At 42.5% G+C, this 13,886-nt stretch overlaps 1 protein-coding gene across 1 annotated transcript in view; it reads left to right on the forward strand.

Annotated features, from left to right (window-relative positions):
* PTPRN2 (protein tyrosine phosphatase receptor type N2) overlaps positions 1-13,886 on the forward strand; it is a 604,238-nt gene that overhangs the window by 221,159 nt on the left and 369,193 nt on the right. The window contains exon 11 of the mRNA XM_081882780.1: positions 1,698-1,777. Coding sequence (XP_081738906.1) covers positions 1,698-1,777 — 80 coding nt within the window. The remainder of the gene's footprint in view (positions 1-1,697; positions 1,778-13,886) is intronic.

Genomic DNA, 13,886 nt, shown 5'->3' on the forward strand with positions numbered 1-13,886 from the left:
CATTATGGGATACACTTTTATTATGGTAGTTATACCCGGGGTCAGCAACCTTTTTCAGCAGGGGGCCAGTCCATCGTCCCTCAGACAATATGGTGGGCCAGACTATATTTTTTGGGGGGAAATGAATGAATTCCTATGCCCCACAAATAACCCAGAGATGCATTTTAAATAAAAGCACACATTCTACGCATGTAAAAACACGCTGATTCCTGGACCGTCTGCGCTCCGGATTGAGAAGGCAATTAGGCCGCATCCAGCCCATGGGCCTTAGGTTGCCTACCGCAGAGTTAAACTGATGGCTCCACATGAATTTGGTGCCCACTAATTGTTTTCATAAAGAACTTCTTGTCATTGGATTATAAACAATTCAAATGTTTAATGTAGAAACTTGTCCTTTATATTGAGTGTATGTTTTAACTTACGGGGTGCTGACTTGATTTTAATATTTGCAGTGTCTTGCTGCTTACTAGAGCTATATCATTTCAATAGACAAGTACCTCTTGGCTCTTTTGTTTTCACTTCTAGAGAATGATAAGAAGACAGTGACTAGCTGTGCCTTCCTAACCACTATGTTGGTGCAAATGATGCAGAAAAAGTATTAGCTGTAGCTGAAATGTGTAAATGAGGCATAGACCTCTGGCTCGGAGTCATCATATGTTCCTAATGTGGTCTTTAGTGCCAAACCCTAGTTGAAAAATCAGCTGGTACTTAACATAATGCCAGGTGGTCTGGATGTAAGGAAGCATGACCTAATTGTGGATTTTGACTCAGGCTTCAGTCCTGAAACTGCTTATTTGTGAATGATCCTGTAGCTTATTTTGCAATAATTTAAGATGTTTTTCATTAATGCAATGAATTACGGTATATAAGAAGATGCACATCACTTGTATGCACAACACTCCTCTAAAATCAGACTTCAGTGCCCCTGTGCCTATCAGTTTGGATGTGAAATGGAGCTACTTGAAAGCAAGATATTTCTGCATACTCTGTAGACTTCCTGTGTGTGCAGAACGCCCCCACCCCATTCCAAACAATAACCTATGATTAGTGACCAGGTACTTATGGAATATTGAAAAGCCACAAAATGTTGATTGAGGTGAAGGAAGGAAGGAAGGAGGCAGGGAGGGAGGGAGGGAGGGAGGGAAGGAACCACAGATACCAGGTATCTGAAGAAGTGTGCATGCACACGAAAGCTCATACCAATAACAAACTTAGTTGGTCTCTAAATGCTACTGGAAGCAATTTTTTTATTTTGTTTCAACTACAGCAGACCAACACGGCTACCTATCTATAACTATGTCCTATACAGGGATATTACAGAAGGGAAGAAAGTGACAATCACAACCTTTTTAAAAAATAAAAAATCCAGACCTTGCCCACCTAAGTAGCAATAAATCTTCAGGTTTGGGAATGATGAATGGATATTGATAATTATTGGAATAATAAAGGCAATACACTGGTACCCATTCATTACTCTTGGTACTTGTTGGTTCAACTTTCATTTTACTTTTTTACAAAACGTTTGGTTGAGTTTTTCATTCATAACTAAATCAATATGCACCTTACTTTGATATTGAGATTATAAACATCTAGCTGAGCCTAATAAAACACACTGGAGATGATAAATTATCCTTGAATATATATTGCATGTTATGTTCCTTAGTTACAAACCTCTTGTTTCACATCCTGTTTTGTAGCATGCTGGGGCCAGCTGTGACCTTCAAAGTGCACTCAAATGTCTTCAATATCACCACAGCCGATGTTGCCAAAGCAGCAGGTAAGAATCCTTATTGTCAAATGCACCCTTTTCTCCACCCACCATTGAATTTAGAAAGACAGTCTCAGACAACAAGAAGGGTCCTTATCACTAGAAGATTGACATTTAATGAAACAGATATTTGAAGGGGTGGTAGCCTAAATGGAAAACTTAAGTGTAGCATCTCCAACTCAATTAAAACTGCCTGACACTTCCTTATTTGTAAAAGAACTGAACTGAGCAGAGAATGAGGCCTGGATTTTTATAATGAAAGAGAGCCCACAGTGTTGTGTTTGAAAGAGAGAAAAGGTACAGTTCTTAAATGAATATTTGACATCAGCGAGTTCCAGCCTAGTGTAGCTGTACAGCACAAAAGAAGTATGACTACAATTAAGCCTTTATTTCTGGACTTCGGAATTGGCTATAAACGTGTTTGTGCTGTCAAGTTAATTTGACAATTCCCATGACCCAGAGATGGTAAGCATTGCAGATCAACAGCGAACGTCCTCCTCCAAAAGAGCCATGGCAGTGCAGTGCGGATTTGATTATAGTCATTTTGGAGTCTAGCCTTGATTGTAAATTGTTTTGCTGACCTGAAATCGTGCCTAGAATTCCACTCGGAGGCCCAAGGTTTGTTGCTGCCCTAGGTGAATTAAAAGTTTGCTGTTTCCTTACCTCCTCCCTGTACCTTGTCCTGTGCTGACCAGCTTAACAATATCACATTAAAAGATTAAGAGCTGGCCTGGGTATTATTTTCTCGTCTCCCCGTTTAATGTTCCTTCCCCAGAAGGGGAGGAATAACCTCTCTCCCCAAGATATTATCAGTGCTGAGACAGGCACCCCCAAGTGGTTACCTGGTTTACTTTGGTGTCTGGGCAAGCTCTGTGCTGTAACTTTGCCTGGGGTAACTCAAGCGTGCTTTTAATGAGTAAGAACAAACGATCAAACTGGTTTGAAATTGTCGCTTATATAATCTCATGGGAGCTTCCGATGGCAAAAATACTACGCCATGAAAAGTACCGTGGATTGAATGTATGTACAGTAGATTGAATATCTTGGCGCTCAACTGTTCCACAAGTAACCTAGGAGGTAATACAGTGTGGTATTAAGTTAACCTGTAGATTTGTGCATTTGTAAGCATAGTCTATTGGCACACAGCAGGAGGCAATCCTAGCAGGGTGTGAAGGACAAAGGCAATGGCAAGTAGTAGTTGCCACCTGCCCTATCTCTTTTGTGATGAGCAGCAGTGTCACTGTTGCTGGGATGATATCACCAACACTCTGACCCCCAGCTGCCAGTGCAGTCAAGGTCTGTGATAGTACTCAAGTGCATTAGACAGCTGTGCATGTACCCTTTATCAACCTCCACTGTATGTGTGTCTGTCTCCTAATAAAAACTCCATGTACCTTGACCAACTTACAGAACCATGTTGCTTAGGAATATAAAGCACAACACAGTGAAAACACAATGGATGCTGTCCATTTCTGTTAATTTCAGTTGCAGAGTTTAAGCATGCACTTTACTTCCTACAGAAATTAATTGAGTGGGCTTAACTCTGCCTTCACCAGTGTGGTTGGGCAGATACTTGGAGCTGCCTTGTTGACAGTAATGTCACCACAGGCTACCTGGGTGAGGCTGAGAAGGGGCAGGGTGGCAGCAAGGTTTGTGCTGTGTGTGTGACCCATGGAAGCAATGGATTAGCTTTGCCAGTGTATCCATGCAACCCTAAGCAGACCTTGGGGGTCTCAAATTTCAGTGGTGCCCTGTGCGATGCTAGAATTTGGCACCTCCTGCGTCTCAGCTTCCATTCCACATTGTAGTTCCGGTGCCCTTGTGGCACCCCAAGGCTCTGCAACCAGTGTGACTGGTCACACTCTCCTAAATCCGCTTCTGCCTAAAGTCATCACCACCCTACCCCAACCCCATCCAGATTAGCTGTAGCAAACCCAGTGCCAAGAGGGTGGTCCTACCACACTTGCCACTATTTGTTGACTGGATTATGGTCCTGGTGTGTGTGTTTTTTAATAAATGCACTGGGTATCACCAATTAAAGTGATTTAAAGTCATCCTCTTTGAGGTATTCTGTATACATGCCATTGACTGAGGTGCAGCTACTTCATTTGAATCCAGAGCCTGTACTTCTTTTGTGCCCCGTGAAGAGAAATGCTTGTTTAGTTTTAGTACATTGGTTTGTCTTAGGCAGTGGAATTGCTTCTAGGAATTGATATCAATTCTAGGGTCGACAATGCTTAAGGGAAGAATAATTTACTTGTTGTTTACAAAACCCCAGTTCACAAAACCTGTAGGTTTTTAAAATATAACTTTTGTATGCATCTCGGTAATTTACCCTCCGCCTAAAGGACAAGCTTCGTAATCCTGTCACGTCTCTTTGGAGTAGATTACACTGAGTAGTAAAGGAGGAGTAGAGGATGAAAGGGCAGCATTTAAGAGTTTCAAGAAATAGTTCATATTGCCAACATATCAAATTTCGTTTCTTTGGATATGAAAGTCATATTGTTATGTACTAAGCTTGGATCCTAGAACAATACGCAGGTAAGATCCTAGAAGGCAGCAACCTGATTGGTCTGCCGGAGCTGCCCAATCCAGCTCCAGGAGGAAGTGAATCAGCAACCTGATTGGCCTGCTGGAACAGTCCAATCAGGCTCCAGGAGGGGAGTTGAATCAGCCAATCACACGGGACCCATTGTGTAAATAGTGTATATATAGCCAGAGGTTTTGAGGAAAAGCACTCACTCACTGTTTACTCACTGTTTACTTGCCAGAGTGGTACATGCTCTGGTTATCTCCCGCTTGGACTACTGCAATGCGCTCTACGTGGGGCTACCTTTGAAGGTGACCCGGAAACTACAACTAATCCAGAATGCGGCAGCTAGACTGGTGACTGGGAGCGGCCGTCGAGACCATATAACACCGGTCTTGAAAGACCTACATTGGCTCCCAGTACGTTTCCGAGCACAATTCAAAGTGTTGGTGCTGACCTTTAAAGCCCTAAATGGCCTCGGTCCAGTATATCTGAAGGAGCGTCTCCTCCCCCATCGTTCTGCCCGGACACTGAGGTCCAGCTCCGAGGGCCTTCTGGCGGTTCCCTCCCTGCGAGAGGCCAAGTTGCAGGGAACCAGGCAGAGGGCCTTCTCGGTGGTGGCGCCCGCCCTGTGGAATGCCCTCCCATCGGATGTCAAGGCGATGGACAACTACCTGACATTCAGAAGACATCTGAAGGCAGCCCTGTTCAGGGAAGTTTTTAATATGTGACATTTTAGTGTATTTTTTATTTCTGTTGGAAGCCGCCCAGAGTGGCTGGGGAAACCCAGCCAGATGGGCGGGGTACAAATAATAAATTATTATTATTATTATTATTATTATTATTATTATTATTATTATGAGCTGAAATAAAGAGCATGAAATCAACACTCAACTCCGAGTATATTTCACATATGCATTATAGCAGATGAGGTCATAAAAACAAAATAACCCACACATTCCATGGACATATATATTAATACTGAATGGCAACCAGCAAGGGGGTGGGGGAGTATAATCATATAGCACCCCTTCCAACTTCACACCCTCACTGCCCCCTGATTACTTTGCTGGGATCTATAGTTCTGTGCCAGAATGTGACTATATAGACCAGAAGGGACTCTGGTAAAGAACAACAATTTCCAGCTGTCTCTGCCTTCTCTATGGTGTTGGGAACTGATGCTCCAAGATTTATTTTGGAGCAGGAGTGATGATCTCATCTGTCGAAACCCCAGGGAAATTTACGGGTCCTCCTTGCTCTAGCCGGTGAATGAGACAAGAACAAGGCTTCCGTGTTTTGCTATTTGTGGGACACATTAACACAGAGGAAATCTGAGAATGAGGCGAAAAAACTGTGATACTTGCTCCCCCTGTTTTTGATGGGGTTCTTGTCTCATGCTAGCAACTTATATGGTAAAAACTTCTTTGGAAAATGGCTTGCATTTCTGATTTAATGGCTGCATTAAACATCTCTTCAGTGACTCACTTTATCTTAATCAATTGGGTATTATGCTAATATTTGGGTGTGGCTGTGTGTCAACGCAGCTCATTGTATTTTTGGACCTTGTGTGGACACGCAGAGCTCCTACAGTTCAACATTTGCCACACCACTGCTGCGCCTTTACCTCTCATGTCGTCCCTGTTTGGCAGAAGGAAGGTTCCTGCCTTGGGACTAGTTCCCCATAAAAATGCATAAACTCCATTTCCTCTCTCCCCTCCAGGTGTGTATTACAGACAATATTGTGGAGAGCTGTAAAAGTAATTTAAAAGCAAACCAAGCAAAGAAGAAATATTTAGTATGCCTTCTGATAATGTTCATGGCATTCCTTTCCCTGTCCCTTTGCTCCTTTTCAGAACTAGAAGGCATGCAACTTGGTAGTTATTGTCAAAGTTTCTCCCTATACGAGACAGTCCTGTAGGTCCCACAGATATATTGTAAGTGTAATTATAATTTAAGTAATTGCTCCGCATATAGAAGTTGCTTTTGGGAATCCTATCCTTAAATAGTCTAACTGTCTGCAAATTATCTTTAACAGAAGCTTGTCACCTAGGGATATAAGCTGTTCATAGAAGTTTTCAAGGGAAACAAAAAAGCCCATTAAGATTACCTTGGCATAGTCAATAATTAAAGTGATAATGCATGAAAATGATAAAAACTCAAAGCCTCTACCATTTTCCCCCTCATTCTCTCTCTTCTCTCTCTCTCCCATCCAGAATTAAAATATTCACTCTATATGGCCTTGAAATGCTCTGTTTTGTTTTTATGACAGAACTTGCCCATTGTGTAATACAATAGGTTTCCAAGCATCCAGCTTGATGCAGTGTAGCTTTTTTTTTTTTTTAGGCATAATGACTAAGTACATTGTTTTGTGCTTGCCTTTCCCAAGTTGTAATAAGTTCAGAGTAGTCTTTATGGCAAATTGGGTTAAACCACAGAGCCTAGGACTTGCCGATCAGAAGGTTGGCGGTTTGAATCCCCGCGACAGGGTGAGCTCCCATTGCTCGGTCCCTGCTCCTGCCAACCTAGCAGTTCGAAAGCACATCAAAGTGCAAGTAGATAAACAGGTACCACTCCAGCGGGAAGTTAAACAGTGTTTCCGTGCGCTGCTCTGGTTCGCCAGAAGCGGCTTAGTCATGCTGGCCACATGACCTGGAAGCTGTACGCCGGCTCCCTCGGCCAATAAAGCAAGATGAGCATCGCAACCCCAGAGTCGGCCACGACTGGACCTAATGGTCAGGGGTCCCTTTACCTTTACCTTGTTTGGAGGGGGGATTCTGGAAATAGCATGGTATCCTTATAATAATAAAAAAAAATCATTTGCAAATGTAGAGGTATAGCAGTCATTACTCAAAGAACGGGCACATGGGCAGGCAGAAAAGGTTCCAGAATTAGAACTAGAGCCCTGAGATACCCAAAACTCTTTTTCGTAATGGCTCAGTCGGTTAGAGCGTGATGCTGATAACGCCAAAGTTGCAGATTTGATCCCCGTATGGTACAGCTGCATATTCCTGCATTACAGGAAATTGGACTAGATGATCCTCACAGTCCCTTCCAACTCTACAAGTCTATAATAAATCTTATTTATTTATGCAACCCTGCCAGACACTGGGCAAAACGAGTCCTTCAGTCAGCCTACACAATCAAATATTAATGCATCATTCAGCTGAAATTAATTGGAGTTACTTCCAGATAAATTTCCAACGGTTGGACGGTAAGTCTGATCTTGACTCTTGCTAAAATGAGCAGCACGGATAATATACATTTGAAATGAAACAGCGGACTTTCCACTACCTTTTATCTGCAAAAATGCCCTGCGGGCAGCTAAGCTCTGGCAGTTTACACCTGCTAGTTATTTGGAAGTTTGCCTGTTCATATGCACCTTTGAAGAATATGGCCACAACTTTTTGGATGAGTAACAAGAAGATTATAAAGCTACAAATGATTGAAAAAATAGCTTTAAAGCATGCATAGGCAACATCTGCTAATTCTTTGTGCAATGGTGCCTAATTTGGCCTCGTTCCTTAAGTGGCATCGCAGTGCCATTTCCCCATGTTTAGTTTCACTAATAATCATTAGCTAAAGGACTTAGTGCAGTCACACTGCTACTAAAACAGTTGGCACAAGAGTGATGAAACCAAGTGAGGAACTGAAACCTTAATCCTCATTATAATAATATGATTGGACATGGTACCTGGGAGCTGCTTCCTGGAAAATGCGAGCGGCTGTAACTTGAGCTCTGGTCAGTGGTGGCCAACATATAAAGCGCAGGTCACATGTTAAGTTGCTTTGTTTCCTGCAGGTTCTTTTAGCAGCCCTGGGCATATTGGATTTATTTCCTCTCTTGCTAAGCTATTAATATTAAAGCCTGCTTTTATATAAATATGTCCAAAGTGGCTTAGAGCAGAACACAAAATACTATAAAGCAAATCCATACTATCGAAACACTTAACAGCTACATCTTGATTTTTCTGCTAAGTATCAATCCACCACATCTGTAAAACTGAAACTGGGTCCAAGATCGAGGAAAGGCATGCCGATATTAAAAGTGTTTTTCCTTATCATGGAAAGGATGGAAGAGATGAGCAGTGGTTGATCTCCTTACATTTAAAGAGATGCTTTCTGCTGGTACACAACAGCTGTGCAGGATTGTATCGCTCATATAAAAATCATAGAATTGTGGAGTTGGAAGGCAGAAGCCTCATCTAGTCCAACCCCTTGCAATGCAGGGTTTTTTTTGCCTGAGATGGGGCTCAAACCCACAACCTTGAGATTAAGAGTCTTGTGCTCTACCAACTAAAAATGGAACAGGGATTCTCCTCCCCATCTTCCCATGAGAGATTTCAAATGTGAAAACAATTTTTTATGGAACTTTGAAGATACGATGTTGAAATTTACTATAGATACAAGTGCATACTGTATATTGAAGTTGTTGTTTTAAACGCCTCAAGTTGTTTCAGTTTGGAGGTAACCGTTTCACAATGATCATACCTTGGAGAAATGCATTATACGTACCATGTATGCACTGTGCACAGATGAACGTACTTTTATCAAATAAATAGGGACGCGGGCGGCGCTGTGGGTAAAACCTCAGTGCCTAGGACTTGCTGATCGTATGGTCGGCGGTTCGAATCCCCGCGGCGGGGTGAGCTCCCGTCGTTCGGTCCCAGCTCTTGCCCACCTAGCAGTTCGAAAGCACCCTTAAGTGCAAGTAGATAAATAGGTACCGCTTTATAGCGGGAAGGTAAACGGCGTTTCCGTGTGCTGCGCTGGTGCTGGCTCGCCAGATGCAGCTTCGTCACGCTGGCCACGTGACCCGGAAGTGTCTTCGGACGGCGCCGGCTCATGGCCTCTTGAGCGAGATGAGCGCGCAACTCTAGAGTCGGACACGACTGGCCCCTACGGGCAGGGGTACCTTTACCTTTACCTATCAAATAAAATAAATGGAGGTTTATATTGTCTCCTTTGGGACTGTGCCAGTGTGAGCAACATGTATTGCATTGTTTGCTGAACAGCAGCCTGCACTGCTGTATCCTAAAGTGAGTTTTCAAAAAGCAGCTTGGGATTATATGGTTCTCATCAATTTGGGCTGCCAATTGTTCAGGTTGTTACGCAATCTAAACACAGACATTTTTGGCAAAGAACATTCAAGCAAAGTATATTCCAAGGAGCTTCTTCAGTGTAACATGTTGTGTATGACCCCTCTGCTAACAACCTTTGAACTTTTCATGGACAGCAATGATATGTGTGCCTCTACACTTACATAGTCAGGATTGTCCATATTAATGCAAGCAAAGAATATGAGTAATTAATACCATGATTATGAGGGAGGCTTTGAGATGCAGATGAACCTAAAATGTTGGATGCATCCAGACGTAGCAAGCCGTGAACAATGGGGTGCAGAATACTAGTGAAGCCTTATTTCATAAAGCCTAGCTATCTGGAATGTTTGCTCATTAGAATTCATTTTGCGCCCCTTGATTTCAGAGCAGCTATGCAAAACCGCTCCCATTGATGCAAATGTATAAATTAAATGTGTACCAGCAAGAATACTAATGTGTACTTAAGAAAGTCGTTTCATATCTCCAAGCTCCAGTTTAACAGTTTGCAAAAATGAGTCCTCATGAAACCAAACAAATATATTGTTAGGCGGGGAGAGTAAATAAAGTAAATATGAAGAGTCTGTTGCATCAGGCCGGTGGGCCGTCTAAGGCGGCATTTTGTTCTCACAGTGGCCAAACCATGGAAAGCCAGGACCTCAGCGCAGCAGCTGTCTCACTTGTGGGAATTCTTGATTGAAAGTTAGTAGAGGACAAATGTATATAAGGTATAATTACATGAATTGCTCCCAGCTCATTTCCTTACCTGATCTAACAGCCAGAAAAGTGGTGACAGCAATCACAGAGCTGGAAGACTCATCTAGTGGCTCTTTCTATCTACCTCCTTTAGTGATGGCAGGTTTGATTGGCAGGATATCATGCAGCTAATATTTAATATCCCATTAAAAACTGCGACAGACTGGCAACAAATTTTTCTATGCCAGACTTAAGAAGGTGCCTCTTGGCAAAGCTTTCTACTTGTTTTAGATCAGTAACAAGTAAAGGTGGGCAGAAGCACACCAGCATTACTCCTTCCTAAACATCTAGGTAATTACTTTTGACAAGTGTTTGCTGGAGAGAAGGTCATAACTGTCAGCATATAAGATCTATGCTAATCTGCTCAGCTGGAGAAGACTCAGGTAGCTAATGTTTTTGTAATTAGAAGTTGTGGGAGCCATTTTACAATGTTGCGGCTTTGCATTGAGAAAAATGGTGCCACTAATACGGTGCAATTCCATTTGCTAAAGTTTACATGGCTGCTTCATTTGAAGGTGGGGCAGAGGCGGGCGTTAGCTTGCATGCTCCATGTTTAGGAAATAATTGGTAAATGAAATATTATGCTCGATCCATAACTGGACTTTTTAAGATTACCTTTCCCCCCTTTCTCTTTTGGGCTCTCTTTTTTGCATAGCACTTCAGTATAAGAAACCATGTACAATCATGTAAATAACCAAGTGTGACAATTGCGTGCACACGTTTTGCTCAGGTTTTTTTTAAAAAAATAAATAAATTGAAGGGCCTTTTATCTCCTCTTCCCGCTGTTCTGCTCCCAATCACCACCCAGAAGAAAAGAGCAAACACAAGCATGTATCCTTCATGCAGGTTTCTCTTAAAGCCCCTTTCAACAGTCTGCTTTGAAAAGGAGTCAAATTAAACTCTGCAAAGGCCTGTGTCTGTAGTGGCAGCAGTGAAGAGTGCAACTCCTTAATAATTTTTATGGTTTCATATTTCTTGGATGCTTCCTTTGCATGATTTTTTTAATTGAAACTTTTCATCATATAATACAATAAAAAAGTAAAACTAAAATCAAAGAAAAAGGAAAGAGAGAAAATACAGATCCCTCTTTCAAGGGTAGATCTTAACCCTTGTCTCAGACAGAAGGGGCCACACCCTCCTAGCTCACACATGAGAGCTTCCCTTTCTTCTGCCAACTTCCCATCCTGGGAGATTTTCCCAGGTAAGTTTTCTATAGTACAATTGATGGAGTCTGCCTATATGTTTGATGTTGCAGTTGTTTTTGCTGTTGTTGTTGTTATGCCCCACCCATCTGTCACAAGTCATTACAGTGGTACCTTGGGTTAAGTACTTAATTTGTTCCGGAGGTCCGTTCTTAACCTGAAACTGTTCTTAACCTGAAGCACCACTTTAGCTAATGGGACCTCTCGCTGCCGCCGCACCGCCGTAGCCCAATTTCTGTTCTTATCCTGAAGCAAAGTTCTTAACCTGAAGCATTATTTCTAAGTTAGCAGAATGTGTAACCTGAAGCGTATGTAACCTGAAGCGTATGTAACCCCAGGTACCACTGTATAAGACAGGGATTGCCAATGTGCCATGTGTGCCCACAAGTGCTAATAGTTTCAGTAAACATCCCTGCAAAAATCCACAGTACACAAGAGACTTTTTGCTTTTCCTGCTCAGTTCCTGGCTCAGCCTCTGCTACACTGAGCACAGGCCTTTAAACATGCCCACATTGCCTTGGATGCTCACCCCTCCCATCTATTCTGAGCAAATATGCTGCCTGGCCCAAGAAGGTTGGTGACACCACCACCCCACCCCACCCCATTATAGGAAGTAAAATTCCAACAGCTAACAGGAAACTTTGCATGAACAATGCATTCATCATGGAGGAAGTTGGTGGAATGATGCGTCTTCTGACAGTTACAGGGCAACTTGTATGTTTCTTTTAATCAGTGGCACTTCAAAACATCAATGCCTGATAGTAAAGATTTCCCCTGACTATTTAATAATAATAAAAAAAAGAATGCAGCTGGAAAACATGGCCAGACTTTGGCTGCATTGTGTTTCTTGGATTTGTGCCCCATTGTGGCATTGTATGATTGGACTGTTCAGGCTAAGAGGTGGCTACTCAGCGTGCAGCATAAAAGTTATTCTTGCCTTACAGCGTGCTAAGAGGGAGGAAAACCCTGGATAACTCAGTTGGTTAAAGCATGGCACTCATAAAGCCAAGGTTGCAGGTTTGATCCCCATATGGGACAGCTGCACATTCAGACGGTTGGACTAGATGATGTTCAGGGTCCCTTCCAACTCTACAGTTCTATGATACTATGAAAACACAATGGATCCCTTAAGCTATAGTGTGCAAAGTCTTTTCAGGATGCATTGTCAGTGCATACCCCTAAACATTATGTGAATCTGAGTTTGGCCTCATTGAGGGGCAGTATTTCAATATGAGTAGGAAAATGAGAGTACCCCTAAACATTTTTTAAGAAAAAATTGTTCGTCTATTCCAATAAATAGTATTCCAGTTCGTCCTTTCCGATAAATAGTATTCCAGTTCTCTTGCACCAAATAGAATTACAATATATTCAATAATAGTCCTCCTAAGACTTAGTAATATGAAAAAGAACTGCCCTAGAGTTGGCGGAGATCATGGTGTGGGTTACATTAGCATGCATGTTCTTCCCTGCATCACACAGGTGGATCAATAGGAGGAGAAGTGCGTGATGACACTCTAACACTTATTAACAGTGGATTGTGGCATTACTTCTTTTCGATTTAAATACATTTTGCACTCTATCAACACCTGCCTCATTACAATTGTAAAGTATGAAAAGGTGAAGCTGGCATAAAACAATCCTCCGTGCTCCCAATTACTGAGTTTTCCTGAATAATGAGAATTTTAAAAAACCACGCAGTAACAATACATGTGACACAGCTACTACTTAAAGACCACTATGTTTTCAATATAAGGAAAAGGTGTTGATAAAAGCAGAAAAGGCTGCAATCTGTGTATTTCTCGGATAATTGGGATAATCATTTCTGGGCTTTTAAACAGTGCTTATTTGAGAGGGGCACAGGGTTCTAAGAATGGCACATAACCAACTGGCGCACATCTGACACATTGAAGAAGTTTGCCATCTTTTCATTACGAAATGGTTTGCCCCCTGAGTGAAGCCTGTAAGTAGAACCAGCAGTATTCTGGTGAAATCTGGTAAGTAATGGGAAGAACCAAGTGAAATCCAGTAGATCATGAATGGAGACAGCTGAAATAGGATGTGTTATGGGTGGAGCTTTTTCCCAGTAGTGATGTATGGAAGTGAGAGCTGGACCATAAAGAAGGCTGATCGCCGAAGAATTGATGCTTTTGAATTATGGTGCTGGAGGAGACTCTTGAGAGTCCCATGGACTGCAAGAAGATCAAACCTATCCATTCTTAGGGAAATCAGCCGTGAGGGCTCACTAGAAGGACAGATCCTGAAGCTGAGGCTCCAATACTTTGGCCACCTCATGAGAAGAGAAGACTCCCTGGAAAAGACCCTGATGTTGGAAAAGATGGAGGGCACAAGGAGAAGGGGACGACAGAGGGCAAGATGGTTGGACAGTGTTCTCGAAGCTACCAGCATGAGTTTGACCAAACTGCGGGAGGCAGTGGAAGACAGGAGTGCCTGGCATGCTCTGGTCCATGGGATCCGGAAGATTCGGACACGACTAAACAACAACAACAATGGCTGGAGCTTAGCAAGGCAGTAGC

The sequence above is a fragment of the Podarcis melisellensis genome (genome assembly GCF_964234715.1).
Source record: "Podarcis melisellensis genome assembly, chromosome: 12".
NCBI classification, from domain to species: Eukaryota; Metazoa; Chordata; class Lepidosauria; order Squamata; family Lacertidae; genus Podarcis; species Podarcis melisellensis.